This window comes from Aethalodelphis obliquidens, unplaced genomic scaffold (assembly GCF_003676395.1).
Source record: "Aethalodelphis obliquidens isolate GAN/ISIS:26980383/991018 unplaced genomic scaffold, ASM367639v1 scaffold120, whole genome shotgun sequence".
Lineage (NCBI taxonomy): Eukaryota > Metazoa > Chordata > Mammalia > Artiodactyla > Delphinidae > Aethalodelphis > Aethalodelphis obliquidens.
In genome coordinates this window covers 924,390-943,717 of record NW_020838064.1, presented here as the reverse complement: position 1 = coordinate 943,717, position 19,328 = coordinate 924,390, and the positions used below count along the sequence as shown (strand labels likewise).

At 38.8% G+C, this 19,328-nt stretch overlaps 1 protein-coding gene across 4 annotated transcripts in view; it reads left to right on the top strand.

Annotated features, from left to right (window-relative positions):
- Positions 1 to 19,328, top strand: part of SMG1 (SMG1 nonsense mediated mRNA decay associated PI3K related kinase) — a 97,604-nt gene that overhangs the window by 49,621 nt on the left and 28,655 nt on the right. For all 4 annotated transcript variants that reach the window (XM_027098126.1, XM_027098124.1, XM_027098125.1 and 1 more), the window contains 16 exons: positions 718 to 860; positions 1,011 to 1,212; positions 4,039 to 4,148; positions 4,817 to 4,964; positions 5,350 to 5,509; positions 6,319 to 6,439; positions 9,603 to 9,851; positions 10,181 to 10,465; positions 11,616 to 11,760; positions 12,225 to 12,363; positions 13,277 to 13,507; positions 13,617 to 13,794; positions 14,453 to 14,614; positions 15,394 to 15,611; positions 15,913 to 16,067; positions 17,710 to 17,932. In XM_027098126.1, coding sequence (XP_026953927.1) covers positions 718 to 860; positions 1,011 to 1,212; positions 4,039 to 4,148; positions 4,817 to 4,964; positions 5,350 to 5,509; positions 6,319 to 6,439; positions 9,603 to 9,851; positions 10,181 to 10,465; positions 11,616 to 11,760; positions 12,225 to 12,363; positions 13,277 to 13,507; positions 13,617 to 13,794; positions 14,453 to 14,614; positions 15,394 to 15,611; positions 15,913 to 16,067; positions 17,710 to 17,932 — 2,869 coding nt within the window. The remainder of the gene's footprint in view (positions 1 to 717; positions 861 to 1,010; positions 1,213 to 4,038; positions 4,149 to 4,816; positions 4,965 to 5,349; positions 5,510 to 6,318; positions 6,440 to 9,602; positions 9,852 to 10,180; positions 10,466 to 11,615; positions 11,761 to 12,224; positions 12,364 to 13,276; positions 13,508 to 13,616; positions 13,795 to 14,452; positions 14,615 to 15,393; positions 15,612 to 15,912; positions 16,068 to 17,709; positions 17,933 to 19,328) is intronic.

Here is a 19,328-nt window from a genome sequence, read left to right as displayed (position 1 = left end):
TCTTGATTGGTAATTTGTTTTTAATGTTCATGTTTTTTAAAAAATAAATTTATTTATTTATTTTTATTTTTGGCTGTGTTGGGTCTTTGTTGCTGTGTGGGGGCTTTTTCTAGTTGCGATGAGCAGGGGTTACTCTTCGCTGCAGTGCGCGGGCTTCTCATTGCAGTGGCTTCTCTTGTTGCGGAGCATGGGCTCTAGGTGTGCGGGCTTCAGTAGTTGTGGCACGCAGGCTCAGTAGTTGTGGCTCACGGGCTCTAGAGCACAGGTTTAGTTGCTCCACGGCATGTGGGATCTTCCCCGACCAGGGCTCCAACCTGTGTCCCCTGCATTGGCAGGCAGATTCTTAACCACTGTGCCACCAGGGAAGTCCCTTTTTTTTTCGGATGCCCAGAAGTTTCAAATTATGATGTCATTAGATCTGTTAACTTTATGTATTTTTTTTCTTGTGTTTGTTTTTCTATTTAGTCTTTGCACACATTGAGATTAAATACTGATATATTCTGTTAGTTATTTTATACTGTCTCTTAAACATTTAACGATTTTTGAACTTATTTTCATTTTTTGTGAGGAAGAGATCTAATTTTGTGCCTGCTCAACCCCACACAGAATAATCAACTCATTGTCTCAGCTCAATTCATTAACTCATTCTTTCCAGTTTTTTTAGAAATGAAGTATGTGGATAATTAAAAAATAAGACTGTTTGAACTTGTGTTGAAGGTTTGAAAAGGCCTCTGTGGAGTACCAGGAGCACCTGTGTGCCATGACAGGTGTTGATTGCTGCATCTCCAGCTTCGACAAATCTGTTCTCACATTGGCTAATGCTGGGCGTAACAGTGCCAGCCCCAAACATTCTTTGAATGGTGAGCATTCAGGGTTTAAATAAAAAGTTGTAGTCAAATAGTTTGTGCTCATGATCTTACTGTATATTTTTAGATTTCTTTGCTCTTTGAAATATTTATAACCGCTTTGGGTCTCTCTCTCTCTCTATTTTATGAAATACTTTCACTCAGGTGAATCCAGAAAAACTGTGCTGTCCAAACCAACTGACTCTTCTCCTGAGGTTATAAATTATTTGGGAAATAAAGCATGTGAGTGCTACATTTCAATTGCTGATTGGACTGCTGTACAGGAATGGCAGAATGCTATCCATGACTTGAAAAAGAGTACCAGCAGTACTTCTCTCAACCTAAAAGCTGATTTCAACTACATAAAGTAAGGATTTCTTACCCCATTAAACAAATTTTCAGTAAATTTAAAGTCTTCTTTTATGGCAGAAAAATATTAAAATTGTCCATATTTACTATGGCAAGATGGTTATAGTTCTAATAATACTGCCATTCTAAAAATGACTACAATGAAAAACCAACATTAGAGGTGAGGTGGGTATTCATGCAATGGGAAGACAGATTTCTATGTTGAAACAGTCATTTGGTATTGATTCTCAGAGCCTGTTCTAAAATCATGATGAATATAAAGAGAAATTTGCCACTGCTTTAGAAAGGATAATGTTTGATGGCTTTGTTTCTAAACTAGGTGTGAATATATCAAAAACATTTATTATAAAGAGGTCAGAGTTCATGACATTTGTAAATTAAGCTCCCTTTTTTGTTTTTCCCTTATTCCTCTCTGCATTTATTAATCTCTTAATTCGAAATTTGAGTACAGGCTGTGTCCCAGACACTTCGCTGGGATGATAAGGGTCATTAGCTGTCCTCACCATCAAGGAGCTCAGCTTGTAGTGAGTAAATGAATTAATGGGTAGTTTCTGCATTGAGCACGTACTGAGTGCCAGCCACTGGGGTGTAGCACTGTGTACGACAGACACAAATTCTAACCCTTGAGGAGCTGACCTTCTAGTGAGGAGGAGACACACAGACTAGGTTGGGGAATGCCATCAGGACGTCATTTGAGCACAGACTTGAAACAGACCTGATGCAAGGATGATAGGCTTGGAGTGTTCTGGAAATGCCTGGGAAGCCACTGTGGTTGGAGCAGAGTGAATAATAGGAGATAAGGGTAGAGAAGTAGGTGGGAACTCTGAAAAAGACTTTGACTCCCAATAAGGTAGGAAATCTTAGGTGGGATTTGAGTAAGAGAGGCATAGCATGATCTGACTTACTGGCCCACTCTGCTGGGTTGTCAGGAGACTGGAGGTAAAGGGCCAGCGTGGATGCATGTAGACCATTGATCTGTGGGGCAAAGGTAGAGGGAGGAAAACAGATGCTATTAATTGAAGTAGGAACACACAGAGAACAATGAAGTATGTTTAAAGTATGTGAAATATGCAGACAAGATTGTTTTAGTAAGCAGTTAAGAATTGGATTTGGAACTAAGGTGAAAACCCTGAGCTTGAGAGAGATTTGGGGAATCATTAGTATATAGGTGATACTTACAGGTCCTCTTTCTTTTTCATTCTTTATACTCCAGAGCCTTCATAAACCACCAAACCACAGATAATGCTCTGGAGAAGAGTGAGTGAAAAAGAAAGAGGGCCATGGTTAGAGTCCTTTTGAGCATCTTTGTTAAGGGATGGGAGAAGAAGCTGCTGAAGAAAACACAAGGACATTGAGGAAGGCAATGTTAGAGATGCAGAAGAACCAGACAGGAATAGTCATCCTTGTCGGGAGCTTCATAGACTTTGAGCAAGAAGAGCTTTGTAGAGAGAGAAGGAGAAGCAGCCAGGTTGAATACTGTGGAGTGGTGGAGAAACTTGAAAATGAAGTTTTAGTTAGGTTAATTGGGTAATGAAGTCAAGGAAAGAACGCTGTGGCTGGAACAGAGTACTGTGTGTTTATTATAAATATTGGAGAGATTAAATGTTCTTTTAAGCCTTGGGGAAGGAGCCATAAGAAGACAGGTTGAAGAAGCAGGGTAAAGAAGAGTGATTGAAGGATTAACTGGACTCCACCTTTCCTGTGCCTCAAGGAAAGCAGTTAAAGTTGGATATATACAGTTTGGGGAGTGCATGTGGATTGGGGGGTAAAGGTAGAGAAAATGAAAACAGTCTGTGTTTGTTTTTTTCCTGAGGTGTCAGTCATTAGCTGAAAGTGCAAGGGCATAGTGGGGACACAGCAGACCTGCCTTTTCTGTGGTGGCAGAAATGATAAGTGTGTTGGTCACCACACCGAGACAGTTCATCAGTGCCAAGTGATTATGGCTCACCTGAGAAGCTGGTGGTTGCATTGATCCAAGCTTGGGGTTTATTAAGGTAGAAGCAGGTACAGTCAAGTGATGTACATTTCCAGTGCTATATTCAGTGCTGGAAATGTAAGGGAGGTGACATAGTGAGAGGGACGGGAAAAGATGAGAGATTAATGGAAAAGAGGGAAATTGAGAAACTGTAAATCATCATGTTGGTTGGAGAACAGCTGTAATAGGAATGGGAACAGAATGCAAGATCTGGAAGTAGCAGTGGGTTGCTAGGAGGGTAAGGCCCTCATCCTGGCATTGAAGCTACAGACTATTGGAAGGAGTTCCAGAGGTGTACCATTTTCAGGTAAGGTGAGGAGAAGGGAAGGAAAAATTCTTTGAAAGAAGAGAAACAGCTTCCAGGAAACAGTGGAAAAGGGAGAGGAGGAGGGAGGCCAGCAATGAAAGAAGGCAGGAGTAGGATATCAGATTGAGATTAATAGAATAGGAGACCTACTGGGGCTTGCGCTTTAGGTGAGCAGTGAGGCCATGCAGGGAATTTAGTGGTAGCTTGGGGAGAACTAGATGTTGAAGTTGCCCTGCAGAGCTCTACTGTTAGTGTTTTGGTCGGGCCCCCAAGGATAACAGACTGCAAAAAGAGGAAGGAAACATGGAGGGTTGAGTATGCTAAACTGAATGTCTGTAGCTATGACTTTCCAGTTTGCCACTCTAATTAAGATGGTAGTCACATCTTCAAAGTAAAAATAAAATGGTGGCCTACGTGGAAGGAACTTTCATCAAAGGAATTCTGTATAACTGCTTTCTTTTTCTAGAATTTGTTCTGTATTTTTGAATGGTTCCACAGGCTGGATAGAGTGTAAAACGAGCTAACCAATATTTTAATTACAGATCACTAAGCAGTTTTGAATCTGGAGAGTTTGTTGAATGTACTGAGCAATTAGAATTGTTACCAGGAGAAAATATCAATCTACTTGCTGGAGGATCAAAAGAAAAAATAGGTATTTGAGATAATTTTAAAATTAAGTATTTTAATGAACAAGTTGTTTAAAATGTTTGACAGTATATTTTAGTGGAAAATCTGGAAGTTTTTCTGTACATTTTTTGGGGCAGAGTGTGAAGCAAAAAATTAGGGCTGTTCCCTTTACCTTTGATTTAGCAAATAAAAAATAGTTTAATTCAAATTAAGCAAACTAAGAAAGGCTACTGTAACACTTAGAGATTTATCTAGCCATTTTCTTTGAAAAAGTGCAAGTTGTGTTTAAATATTTTTCTTGCTTGACATCTTGATGTGGTTCATTAATTAAGTTCTTTGTCACAACTGGAGCATTTTGTAAAATGTAATACTGAAGTTAGTATTATGAATATTTTGTGTGTTAACGTTGACTTGCTAAATTCAGTGTTTGCCCCTTTAAGTGGTAGGTTGACTTACTGATTTTTGAGTCTTTGAACTCATTTTGAGAGGTCTGAGGTATTATTTTATGTGAAGTATTTTTATATAGCTACCAGAAATGCTTAATCATAGTATCTGAACTTAATATGAAACTGCCTGAACTTAAATATGAACTTAAACATGAAAGGAGGTATTCATTGGTGATTGTTTTTTAATACTGTCAAGGTATCTTGTTAAAAGCGAATTAACTTAGTGGAACTTATTCAATTTCTGTAGATATGAAAAAACTGCTTCCTAACATGTTAAGTCCAGATCCAAGGGAACTTCAGAAGTCCATTGAAGTTCAGTTGTTGAGAAGTTCTGTTTGTTTGGCAACTGCTTTAAACCACATAGAACAAGACCAGAAGTGGCAGTCTATAACTGAGTAAGTGTCATCCTAAGGAGGTAAATATGCATTATGTGTACCTTATGGTAAATGTGTGTAGATTGGTGGGGGTGAGACAGTTACCAGATCACTGTAGCGCTAGTCATGATAGCTTCATTTTAGTTGTAGAAGTCGTATGATACGTGAATGTCACTTGCTAATATACAGAGGTTGAAACTAAGTAAAATTAGAAGTTTTATATCCCCAAAAGCTAATATTGATATCTTGACTTGCTTGTGTCATTTTACTTAAGAGCAGGCAGTTCCTTTTTCTTTCCCCACTTTGGATGCCAGTATAGTAGCATCTTATCACACTGCCTTATCCCTTTAGTGGTTGCAAGTTGGAAAATCTTATTTATTAATTAGCAGTAAATATTTTCTTTCAGAAACGTGGTGAAGTACTTGAAGCAAACCTGCCGCATAGCTATTGGGCCACTGAGACTTTCTACTTTAACGGTTTCACAGTCTCTGCCAGTTCTAAGTACCTTACAGCTGTATTGCTCTTCTGCTTTGGAGAACACAGTTTCTAGCAGACTTTCAACAGAGGTGTGTATATGTGTATTTTTAACCAGGATATCCTTCTGAACATTAATAGGCATTAGTGTGGAACAAAGGCTGTTTTTCACGTTTTAAAAATAGCATTTGTAGCATTTTTTGGACAAGCTAGTAAGTAAATCCAGAAATCTAAAATTCCATTTTCAGGCAAATTTTTATTGAAGAAGTATGTGAGGAAGATGGAACCTAAGATGTATAATCTCAAGGATGGCTGGTTGCTTAGGGTTTTTTCTCCCTCCCTCCCTCCCTTCCTTCCTTCCTTCCTTCCTTCCTTCCTTCCTTCTTTCCTTCTTTCCTTCCTTCCTCCCTCCCTCCCTCCCTCCCTTTTTTTGGAAGAGGAGTTGGTTACGTAAATGTATACCAGATTATATAAATTTCAGATTTGACTGAAAAGAAGAGACTGTGCCTCTTCCTTCCAAATAGGGTAAAGTTTAACCGAAGATGGGCCCTTGCCAAGGGAAATAATCTTTGAGAATCTGTTTATGAAGCAGTAGTTTTATGTTTTTCTGTAACTTAGCTTCTGCTTTATAGTAAATGAGCTGTTTATTTTTTTATCAAAATGTGACTGCTTTATTGATAAGTACAATGATAAATTGGACTTAATATTCTGAAAAAAGTTTTTTCTTTTGGCAAAACATAGGTTTTTCTCTTTAGCGTGTTGTTTTCTCTTGTAATTAGAAGATACAGTGAAGAAAGGGGAGCGTTTAATAGATAAATCTGGAGTAGATCTGAAGTAGCTGACCTGTGGGGTCATATAAGGAGCCTGTTTACATTAAGCAGTTTTGGTTTTTCTCTGGCAGGACTGTCTTATCCCACTCTTCAGTGAAGCTTTGCGTTCATGTAAACAGCATGATGTCAGGCCGTGGATGCAGGCATTAAGATATACCATGTACCAGAGTCATTTGTTGGAGAAAATAAAAGGTAATTAGCTTTTTTTAAAAAATGGCTTTGTTGAGATATAATTACACATTTTGAGTGTATAGTTCATGATTTTTGACATTTCTTCACCTGTGTAGCCACCAATACAGTCAAGATATAGCATACTTATCTCACCCCCAAAGGTTTCCTTATGCTTCTTGCCAGTCATTTCTCCCATCTGTCCTGTCTTGGGCAACTGCTGATTTGCTTCCAATCACTATAGATTAGACTCATCTTTACTAAAGTTTTTTTTATAAATGGTACAGTATGCTCTGTGTCTAGCTTCTCTTGCTCAGCATTTTATTTTTTAAGGTTCCCTGTGTTCCATGTGTCAGTAGTGCCATCCTTCCTATAGTTGAGTAGTATCCATTGTATGAATATACATCGTATGAATATACATTGTATGAATATACCACAATTTGTTTATCTGTTGATCCTTTGATGGATATTTGAATTGTTTTCAAATTTGGGCTATTATGTCTAAAGCTGCTGTGAAATTCATGTACAGGTCTTTGGGTGGATATATATTTGCCTTTCTCTTAAGTAAATGCCTAGGATTGGAATTGTTGGGTCATATGGTTTAACTTTTGAAATAGTTCGGCAGTTTCTTATAAAGTGATTGTACATTTTACACTCCTTCTGACATCTACATACTTGCTATAGTGTTTCTTTAATTTTAGTCACTGGAGTGAATATAATAGTATCTCATTGTGGTTTTATTTGTATTTTCCTGATGATTAATGATATTGAGCATCTTTTCATTTGAATAGTGGCCATTGTATATCTTATAAGTGTTCAACTCCTAGCCATTTTTAATGAAGTCATAAGACTTAAATATTCTGGATTCAAATTCTTTGTCAGATACAATGTACCGTGAATGTTTTAAATGCTTCAATTGAATAGTTAGAGAATTAGTATTTGTATCAATATTCATAGGTCTCATATTTAAGAAAGAAATGTCATATTAAAGGGATATTAGCAATTTCCTTTTCGCTCTAATACAGAAAAGTTGCCAGAATTCTGTAGAATTAGTCAAAAATCTGGTCGCTAGGGTTACCGAGTAAATTTGAGTTTTAAATTTTAAGTAAGCCAATGCTGGGGTATGCAGGGTGATTACTGGCAACTGTGACTCACTTGGACCCTCAGTGCCAGATAGACCTGGGTTTGGATCTTTAGCCCAACACTTGCAAATCGAGGGACCTTAGGGCAAGTCATTAAACTTCTGAGTCGCTTTGCTTTTCAGTTATGGGGGTTGCCCCACTCATGAGATTCTTGTAAGGATTATAGGAAATGAGACAAGGTATATAAAAGCCCTAGCACAGAGCATGGCATATAATAGGAATACAAATATCATCTCCTTTCCCATCCTTCCCATATTGAATAAGTTTTAGAACTGAGAAGAAAAAGTCAGTAACCCAGTAGTTACATTTGGAGACAGAACCTCACTCCTCCTTACTTTTCTTTCTTTATTCAGCAAGTGTTTATCAAAATATGTGCTTTGTGCCAGGTACTGCGCTGTAAGTTGGGATGTAATGGTGAACAAGACAAGCCTTTTTTCTGCATTCCTAGGACCAAAGAGATTCTGGAGTCTAGCAGGGAAAATTGTCATCAAGCAAGGAGCAGCAATATAGTGTGCTAAATGGAAGTGCACATGCATGGTGCTTAAAATAGCACAACAAGGGCACCGATTTAATCCTAGGAATCAGAAAAGGACTCGGGGAGGAAGTAATATTTAAGCTGAGACCAAGGGGCGGGTAGAGATGAGAAAGAAGGCAGACTGGTGTAGTTAGAGAAAATATCATGTGTGAAGTCCAGCAGCAGTAGTAAAAGATTCTTAGATGACTCAATTCTCAATTCTCGCCTAAGGGAGCATGGGAAGAGATGAAGCTGGATGAGATTGAGATTAGAATGCAGTGTAAGCATCAGTGCCTCATAAGCCAAATTTCAGAGTTGGGGCTTTATCGGAAGGACAGTGGGAAGGCCTGAAAGGGAAGTTAAGTGATCAGATTTACCTTTGTGTAAGATCAGTTCAGTTGCAGATTGGAGAATGAATTAGAAGAGGCTAAGGCTGGGGGCAGAGGGACCAGTTAGGCTGAAGTCCCTGCTAAAGGTAACCAAGGTAGTAGCAGTAGGGACAGAAAAAAGCAGATGTGATATGAGGATTGAAAGTAAAGGCTAAGATGACTGCCAGGCACCTGCTTAGGTAGCCAAGTTGATCATGTGCCTTTACCTGAGAAAGAGAAAACAGAGAAGGAAGTAGCTTTGGAGGGTGGTGGAAAACGGATTCCATGTAACACAGGTTAAAGTGCCTTTGAAATACCTGAGTATAGGTGACTGGTAGGCAGGTGGGACTCAGATGTCAGGTCTGGGCTAGAGATGAAGATTCAAGAGTCATCAGCATTTGTATGGTAATGGAAGCCACAGGAGCAGATGATATTGTCCAGGGAGAGTATGCAGAGTAGAGTAGAGAGCCTAGGACTGACCCCGAGGAACACCAATTATAATGGATGGGTAGTGGATGAGAAGGAGACTGAGAAAGATTCTTCAGAAAGGTAGGAGTAAACCAGGAGAGAATGGCATGGTAGAAGGGCAGAGGGTACTTACTCAAGAAGAGGGGATGGTCTAGCCTTACCCTCATTCCTCACCCTTGGCTTAGGCTCTTTATACTAAAACGATTCAGAAGCTAAAAAGTTAAATTTCTTTTTTTTTTTTTGCGGTGCGCGGGCCTCTTACTGCTGTGGCCTCTCCCGTTGTGGAGCACAGGCTCCGGATGCGCAGGCTCAGCGGCCATGGCCCACGGGCCCAGCCGCTCCGCGGTATGCGGGATCCTCCCGGACCAGGGCACGAACCCGTGTCCCCTGCATCGGCAGGCGGACTCTCAACCACTGCGCCACCAGGGAAGCCCAAAAGTTAAATTTCTTGTACTGAACGATTTTTACTTTTGTCTACTCTGTTGTATACATTTATTTTAACAAACATTTATTGTTTATTGTATGCCAAGCACTATGCTAGCTGTTAGGGATTTAAAGATGATGAAAAACGAATTATCTTTATTTAGGGAGGTAGTGGGGAAGGGAATAGTTGGGGAAGAAATTTTTTGGCCATGTTTCTCTGCAATCTGGGATTAGACCAGGCAAGGACTAATAAAACATTTTCTTCTCTCCAGAACAAACAATTCCAGTTAGAAGCCATCTCATGGAATTAGGTCTAACAGCAGCAAAATTTGCTAGAAAACGGGGGAATGTGTCACTTGCAACAAGACTGCTGGCACAGTGTAGTGAGGTTCAGCTGGGAAAGACCACCACTGCGCAGGATTTGGTCCAGCATTTTAAAAAACTATCAACTCAAGGTCAAATGGATGAAAAATGGGGGCCTGAACTTGACATTGAAAAAACCAAATTGCTATATACAGCAGGTTAGTAAAATGAATTATGATTAATACGCGACTATAATAAAAATCATGTGTGTGAATGTTACTGTGTATGGTGTAAGGCAATAATAGAAAAGTTGATTTTTTTCAACTGTTGCAGAAAATTTGGGTCCTGAAGAGTAAGTTATATGTAATTGACTTACCTCTGCAATTTGGTGCTTTTAAAAGAGGTAATTTTGTTATTGTTTATTAAAGTAGGAAATGTTTCCAGAAATCATTGGTTATCACTGAATTTAAAATATTACTTTATCCTGAAAAAATGTCATTTGTTTGCTTCTAAGGCTTCTAAGGGCTGGTGTTTTGATTTTTTATAGGCCAGTCAACACACGCAATGGAGATGTTGAGTTCCTGCGCCATATCTTTCTGCAAGTCTGCCAAGGCTGAACATGCTGTTGCCAAGTCAATTCTGACATTGGCTAAATGGATCCAGGCAGAATGGAAGGAAATTTCAGGGCAGCTGAAACAGGTTTACAGAGCTCAGCAGCAGCAGAACTTGACAGGTCTTTCTACTTTATCTAAAAACATACTCACTCTAATTGAACTACCGTCTGTTAATACAATGGAAGAAGAGTATCCTCGGATCGAGAGCGAATCTACAGGTAGGATATGTTTGATTAGCTTTAAAATATTAATTTTAGAAGTTATTTCCCCCTATTTTAAAGTTTACAGTGTTAGGCAGGCTATAATTGGCCACAAAAACTGTCTCTGTGGAAATTTAGTATATTATATTGCCCAGAAGTGACTAAAGCACATTTCTTTAGCATCTGATGCCACTGTGGAAGTCACTGAACTCCGCCTCCAAGGCCATACTTCCCACCTCCCCAGTTCATGGTGCTTTTATGGACCTTGATGTTTTTCCTGGCAGTAAGGTCCTGCCTGTGATATCTAAAATTCTACCTCATGCTAGGAGGAACAACAAAGTTACAGAATAGTGGCCTCTGGTCCCGTTGACTGGTGGAGCACAGAAACTACAGAAAGGTTCAAGTTTCACATCCTGACACTAGTGCTAGTAACAGAAGGATACTCGACAAATAGGATAGTTAATTCATTCAGTGTTTGAGTGCCTGTTATGGTAGGCACCATTGTCCAGGTTTTACAGATTGGGAGATAACTAACCTTTTTGCTGAAACATGAGAATTTTGTTCATGTCGTTCATTTTGTTGTTGTGAAGCCTAGATTTGTAGTTACTTACATTGGTCTTACTAAGTAATTCTAATCTATGTACTGTAGCCATCTTTATTCACAAGGGATATGTCTTGTGATCATTATAAATCTTCATATTGGCAAGTGGCACTATAGCAGGAGATTTCTTCACTTCTAAACTGGAAATAAAGATATTTACCTCATGAATCTTTGATTGAATGAAATTGTATACTCATCACCTATCTGTCATTTTTGCCAGAATGTTTAAGCTGAATCTAATTGTGAGGAAATGGCCAGTCAGATTCAAAAATACAAGACATTCTAGAACACATCTGACACCTGAACTGTTCGTAAAGTTCAGTATCATGAAAGACATTGATGTGTTTTACAGGGTGATAATTTAAGCTTACTTGGGAAGCTGAGTGATTCATTTCAACATATTAGCCTTTTAGAAAAGCATAATACAAATGTGTGCTTTATCAAATTATGTACCATATAACGTTATAGAACTTATTATTTGCAGATAGTAAAATCCTAAAATGTTAATGGGAATGCCATTAGAAATTTATGAATGTGACATTGTTATTTTTTTCTCCACTACGGCAGTACATATTGGAGTTGGAGAACCTGACTTCATTTTGGGACAGTTGTATCACCTATCTTCAGTACAGGCGCCTGAAGTAGCCAAATCTTGGGCAGCGTTGGCTAGTTGGGCTTACAGGTGGGGCAGAAAGGTGGTTGACAATGCTAGGTATGTATGTTGAAATGTGTAATTTATTTAATGCATTGTAAAATAGAGATTTTTTTTTTATAAATTTATTTTATTTATTTATTTATTTTTGGCTGCATTGGGTCTTCGTTGCTGCGCGTGGGCTTTCTCTGGTTGCGGTGAGCGGGCTTCTCATTGCAGTGGCTTCTCTTGTTGTGGAGCACGGGCTCTAGGCGTGGGCTTCAGTAATTGTGGCACATGGGCTTAGTAGTTGTGGCTCGTGGGCTCTAGAGTGCAGGCTCAGTAGTTGTGGCACACGGGCTTAGTTGCTCTGCGGCATGTGGGATCTTCCTGGACCAGGGATTGAACCCATGTCCGCTGCATTGGCAGGTGGATTCTTAACCACTGCGCCACCAGGGAAGCCCACAAACTAGAGATTTAAAATCTCTGCTGACATGGCAAAGTTTAGGTTGCTGAAATACTGATGATTTGTTTTATTTTTATAGTCAGGGAGAAGGTGTTCGTCTGCTGCCTAGAGAAAAATCTGAAGTTCAGAATCTGCTCCCAGACACTATAACCGAAGAAGAAAAAGAGAGAGTATATGGTATTCTTGGTCAGGCTGTTTGTCGGCCAGCGGGGATTCAGGCAAGGAAAACATGATACAGTGTTTGGGGGAAATAGTGTCAAGTTCACTGTTCTAAATCACATATACTTGATTAAATGTTTTGTTTCAAATGAAACTTTGATAAGATGAAAGTGAGTTAAAGTAGTTTTCTAATAAGAAGAATGTGATTTCTTGAGAAATCAAGTCATTTCCTTAGGGTCCTGTTAAAAAAGGCAAAGTTTGTTTTATATAGATTTCTCTTTTAATTGCTCTTCTGATCAGAAATTCTTAATACTGGCTTGGAAGCTTTTAAAATATGCCAGTGTCTAAGCCCTTCTCCACATATTCTGGATGGAACGTTTGTGTATGTGTTGGGGATGGGAGGGTTTATTGAAGTTTTACTAGGTGATTCTAAATATACAGCCATAGCTGAAAACCAGCGGACTAGATGGTCTGTAGCATTTACTCCCGCCCCTCTCAAAGTTCTATGAATTCTAGAATGTTATAACTATTAAGTATTTAGTTGTAGACTTTAGAAGTTTGCATTTTATTTGCTGAGATAAAACTGTGTTGACTTAGTTCTTGCTCTAGACTTCAGCATATATCAGTGTCTGTCAAAGCTGGTGTTAAGTACATGTGCAGTACTGTAGAGAGAGTAAGGTAATTCTCTGCAGGCAGAGTATTATGTTGTAACTCTGAAGCATTTAAATTCCCCAAATCAAAATCTTTGATCTTTGCTAAATGCTTATATCCTTCATCATTAGCTACGTTAGTGAGTATATCATAAAGAGAAGCATAGTAACATTGATTTAATATGTATAACACTAAATGTGGAGTATTTTGGTCTTTCATAAATGAGAAAATGCTTGCATATATTAGGAAAATCACGTACCTTTCTCCCTTTTTTAATTTGTGCCCAAAAATAGCAACTTTTTTTGCCCTATTTTTCTTCAGGATGAAGATATAACACTTCAGATAACAGAAAGTGAAGATAATGAGGAAGATGACATGGTTGATGTTATCTGGCGTCAGTTAATATCAAGCTGCCCATGGCTTTCAGAACTTGATGAAAGTGCAACAGAAGGAGTTATTAAAGTGTGGAGGAAAGTTGTAGATAGAATCTTCAGCCTGTACAAACTATCTTGCAGTGCATATTTTACCTTCCTTAAACTCAATGCTGGTCAGGTAGGTAGCACAGTGTTCTGTTAGGAAAGTTTATTTGAAATTTCTTTTCTCGTAGATGGAAGCAGTATTCTGAATTGTCTTATTTTTTCCTTTTGTTTTTCATCCTTAGATTCCTTTAGATGAAGATGACCCTCGGCTACATTTAAGTCACAGAGCAGAGCAGAGCACGGACGACGTGATTGTGATGGCCACGTTGCGATTGCTCAGATTGCTTGTGAAGCATGCTGGAGAGCTTAGGCAGTATCTGGAACATGGCTTGGAAACAACACCTACTGCGCCATGGAGAGGTGATAGTCTAAATGTTTCAGGAAGAATTATTTCTGGGTAGAAGATAATAAGGCTGTTGAAAAATAATAGTTCCCTGGACTTCCCTGGAGGTCCAGTGGTTGAGACTCTGCGCTTCCACTGCAGAGGGGCATGGGTTCAATTGCTGGTCAGGGAACTAAGATCACACATGCCAAGTGGCGTGGCCAAAAAAAAAAGTTCCTCTATGTTTACTATTTGAGTGTGTTATGAAATAGCTATATTAGTTCATAGGACACTCTGGACTGCTTGTTATACCACTTCCCTCCCACCTTTCAGAGAAATGGAAGGCTGAGAGGCGGAAGCTTTTTATATACAAAAGGAATTTTGGAGAGAGTGGTAAGAATAAGTTTCAAAAACTTTCATATACCCTTTGAAAAAATTGTTTCTGCCTTCTTTTACAGGCACTCACGAAAATATATTTCTCTATAACATTTTTGAATTGCTTAGGATTTTGATTATAGCTCTGTACCCTGACTAAACTTGCAAATCAAGAACTATTGTGTATGGTTCTTTGCTATCACAGAGAGAAATTTGAGGTTCTTGGAACTTATGCTGACATATATCAAGTTTTATCCTTTTGCCTCCACCATGTTGACTGTTTTTAATAACTTTAAAGTATTTTTCTTTCTTATCCTGAAGGAATTATTCCACAACTTTTCTCACGCTTAAACCACCCTGAAGTGTATGTGCGCCAAAGTATTTGTAACCTTCTCTGCCGTGTGGCTCAAGATTCCCCACATCTCATATTGTATCCTGCAATAGTGGGCACCATATCGCTTAGTAGTGAATCACAGGCTTCAGGTAAGGAATTTTAAAATACTGCTACTTTAAGTATAAATGAGTTTGCAAACAACGTTTTATAGGTAAAATTTTTTGAGCTTTATGTTCCAGAGTTGATAGAGTTTGTAATTTTTCCATAATAATAATAGTAACAATAATAACACCATTTATTGAGTGAGTAACTACCATGTCTGGCAGTAGGATGTGTGCTTTACATGATATCTTCAGTCTCACAGTAACCCACCAAGGCTTGGAGAAATCTCAGGTTCACCTAGCTGAATTAACTGGCAGACAAGGATGGAAAATAAGTTCTGGGCTCTGGCTGGGGGAACACTTTATTTGTTGAGACTCATTTATTATATTTTCCCCCATTTATCTTTTTTTTTTTTCCGGTACGTGGGCCTCTTACTGTTGTGGCCTCTCCTGTTGCGGAGCACAGGCTCCGGACGCGCAGGCTCAGCGGTCATGGCTCATGGGCCCAGCCGCTCTGCGGCATGTGGGATCTTCCTGGACCGGGGCACAAACCCGTGTCCCCTGCATCAGCAGGCGGACTCTCAACCACTGTGCCACCAGGGAAGCCCCCCCATTTATCTTTTATTAGCTTATAATATTAATAAATATAGAAGCTGAACTTGTAAAAAGGCAAAATATCCATGATCTTTGGTCAGCTTAGTGCACAGAAGGCAAAATTAGTTAAATGAGTGCTCTGGGATCAAATACATTATTGATGTTTTCCCTAACTCAACATATGCACATGGAGAAGTATCCATATTATACCTTATTCTCCCATTTCACTTTAGGAAATAAATTTTCCTCTGCAATTCCAACTTTACTTGGCAATATTCAAGGAGAAGAATTGCTAGTTTCTGAGTGTGAGGGAGGAAGTCCTCCTGCTTCTCAAGATAGCAATAAGGATGAGCCTAAAAGTGGATTGAATGAAGACCAAGCCATGATGCAGGATTGCTACAGCAAAATTGTAGATAAACTGTCCTCTGCAAACCCAACTATGGTGTTACAGGTACAAAAAAACCAACTCATATGTTTTAAAATAAATTTTTATTGTCACCACCCCCCCACCCAAAAAAACTCACCTAAAAACTAAACCCATAAAACTGTTACAGAAATATTATTCAAGGAGTAAAGCTTTTAAAATAACCAAAATTGGTTTTATAAATCTTAACTGATAGAATCACTGATCAAGGTTCTCTAATTGGTTAATGAACAAGATGCACACATTTCACTTGCAATATCCAGTGTTTGCAGAACTGTGCTGTGTGTAGATTTGTAGATGAGCATATTTGGATGTGCCGTGTGTGCAGGTTCAGATGCTCGTGGCTGAGCTGCGCAGGGTCACTGTTCTCTGGGATGAGCTCTGGTTGGGAGTTCTGTTACAGCAACACATGTATGTCCTGAGACGAATTCAGCAGCTGGAAGATGAGGTGAAGAGAGTCCAGAACAACAATACCTTACGCAAGTATGTTTTCATATACTTACACTCCAAAAACATAGCTGCCTCTTTTTTTTTTTAATGTAAAATACATATGAAGTTTGTCATTTTAACTAATTTTAAGTGTACAGTTCAGTTGCGGTAAGTACATTCACAGTGTGATGTCCAGTTCCAGAACTTATCCATCATCCCGAACATCTCCGTACCCATTTAATAGTACTTCCCTTCTCCCCTGTCCCCAGCCCCTGGTTACCACTATTTTGCTTTCTGTCTTTATGAATTTGACTATTCTGAGTACTTCGTGTGACTGGTATCATATAGTATTTGTCCTTTTGTGTCCGGTTTATTTCACTTATCATAATGTTTTGAAGGTTCATTCCATGTTGTAGCATGTATCAGAATTTCCTTCCTTTTTACTTCTAAATAACATTCCATCGTATGGATATACCACGTTTTATTTATGCACTCATCTGTCAATGGACACTTGAGTTGCTCTTGTCTTTTGGCTATTGTAAACAATGCTTCTATCACCACACAAATATCTATTTGAGTCCCTGCTTTTAATTGTGTGTGAGCCAGTGGATTTGCTGGGTCAGATAGTAATTCTATGTTTAACTTGTAGAGGAAGTGGTAAACTAGGTTCCAATTTCTCCATACCCTTGCCAACATTTGTTGTTTTCTGTCTTTTTGATAGTAACATCCTAATGTGTGTGAAATGGTATCTTGTGGCTTTGATTTGCATTTCTCTAATGACTAATAATGTTGAGCATATTTTCATGTGCTTATTGACCATTTGTATATCTCCTTTGGAGAAGTGTCTATTTGAATCCTTTGCCCATTTTTGAACTGGGTTGTTTTACTGTTGTTGAGTTTTAGGGGCTCTCTAAATATTTTGGATATTAATCCCTTATCATACACATGATTTGCAAATATTTTACCCCTGTTTTATGCATTGTCTTTTTCACTCTCTTGAGTGAAAAAAAAAGTCTTTTTTAAAAATATTTATTCCTGGCTGTGTTGGGTCTTTGCTGCACGTGGGCTTTCTCTAGTTGCAGAGAGCAGGGGCTACTCTTCGTTGCGGTACGCGGGCTTCTTATCACGGTGGCTTGTCTTGTTGCAGAGCATGGGCTTCAGTAGTTGTGGCACGTGGGCTCAGTAGTTCTGGCACACGGGGTTAGTTGCTCTGTGGCATGTGGGATCTTCCTGGACCAGGGATCGAACCTGTGTGGCCTGTATTGGCAGGCGGATTCTTAACCACTGTGCCACCAGGGAAGTCAAAAAAAAATGTCTTTTGATGCACATGATTTTTTAGTTTTGATGTAGCCCAGTTTATCAATTTTTTCTTTTGTTTTCTTCTAAGAGTTTTAAATAAAGCCTTAGCTTTTATGTTAAGGTCTTTGATCCATTTTGACTTATTTTTTGACATATAGTAAAAGGTAAGAGTTCAGCTTCATTCTTTTGTAAGAAGATATCCAGCTTTCCCAGCACCACTTGTTGAAAAGAGAAGGCGCCTCTTTTATATGCTGGATTTTTTGCAATGCTGTTTTTAGTCAGTTACCTTGCTTATATTTTATTACTTTATTTTGACTATTCTTTGATACTGTTTACTTACACTTGACAATTAAATTGTTCCTTGTTTGTATTGAACTCTTTACGTCTTTCTGGTCAGAGAAGAGAAAATTGCAATCATGCGGGAGAAGCACACGGCTTTGATGAAGCCCATTGTGTTTGCTTTGGAGCATGTGAGGAGCATCACGGCGGCCCCTGCAGAAACACCTCATGAAAAGTGGTTTCAGGATAACTACGGTGATGCAATAGAAAATGCCCTAGAAAAACTGAAGACACCATCAAACCCTGCAAAGCCTGGAAGCAGCTGGATTCCATTTAAAGAGGTACAGAAAAATCTCAAGAATACTACTGAAATAGGAAATTCCCTGAGATGAAAAATTTAAGTAAGGGGACTCTTTTTACTTAGAACACAAGAGAACTTTCTAAGCCCATGGAAGGCAGCCAGTGGTCAGTTTCTTGTAAAGAATATAGAGAAAGGTGTTTTCTTCATTTTTAAGAATTTGAGGATGAGTGGGCCTAGGGTGGCAAACTTTAATCTACTGAGGGTTCACACCAGGGAAGAATATACTGTAAGAAATTAGACAAGGAGGAGCTGTGGCCTTGAGCTAAATACTGACTGCCTGCTATATTCTTCTCATAAAAGATTAAGAAATTTAATCTTGGACCTATGTAGTTTTTCTTGGTGGAATGGTATTCAGTATTTCTAACAGACAAAATATTCACATGTCACAACATCAGTTTTTATAAGGAATTCTTTGACAGCAATTCTGCATAGCCTGTTTGAGGGATGATTAGTGTAATTAAATACTTGAGAATCCTTATTTTTTATGTTTTGGTCCCCTTAATTCTGTATGTTCTTTGGTTTTCATATGTTTCAGCAACAGCACCACTAGTTGGGGGAGCCTGTTTATTTATTTATTTAAAATTTATTTATTTTACTTTTGACTGTGTTGGGTCTTCGTTGCGGTGCGCAAGCTACTCATTGCAGTGGCTTCTCTTGTTGCAGAGCACGGGCTCTAGGCACGCGGGCTTCAGTAGTTGTGGCACACGGGCTTAGTTGCTCCGCAGCACGTGGGATCTCCCCTGACCAGGGCTCGAGCCCGTGTCCCCTGCATTGGCAGGAGGATTCTTAACCACTGTGCCACCAGGGGAGCCTATTTAAGCTACCTTGTAGCTTTTTTTCTTATCCCTTCTTTTCTTATCCCTTTCCTATATTGCTCTTAACTGATTTCATTAACTTTAGTAATGAAAAAACTATTAAAAGATATAGTGTAGAGACAAAAAATATACCTGACTTTAACTAGTAAATGCAAAATAGAGGAAACTAGAGGAAATGCTAAATTCAGGGGAAATGCCTTAGAAGCACAAGATAAGAGCACTAACATGAAGGATGAAGTTTATTATGTGTGGCCTAGCCAAAACTTGTTTTCTCGTGTTCCAGCAGTAGTTTCTTGCTTCTTTGTGTTCTTCTCAGTAAATCAACCAAGAAATCCAGAGGAGGAGACAGGGAGAATAGTTTTTTTTTTAATTGAAGTATAGTTGATTTATAATGTGGCGTTACTTTCTGATGTACAGCAAAGTGACTCTTTTATATATATAGACTTACATTCTTTTTCATATTCTTTTCCATTATGGTTTATCCCAGGATATTGAATATAGTTCCCGGTGCTATACAGTAGGGCCTTGTTGTTCATCCATCCTATGTATACTAGTTAGTAT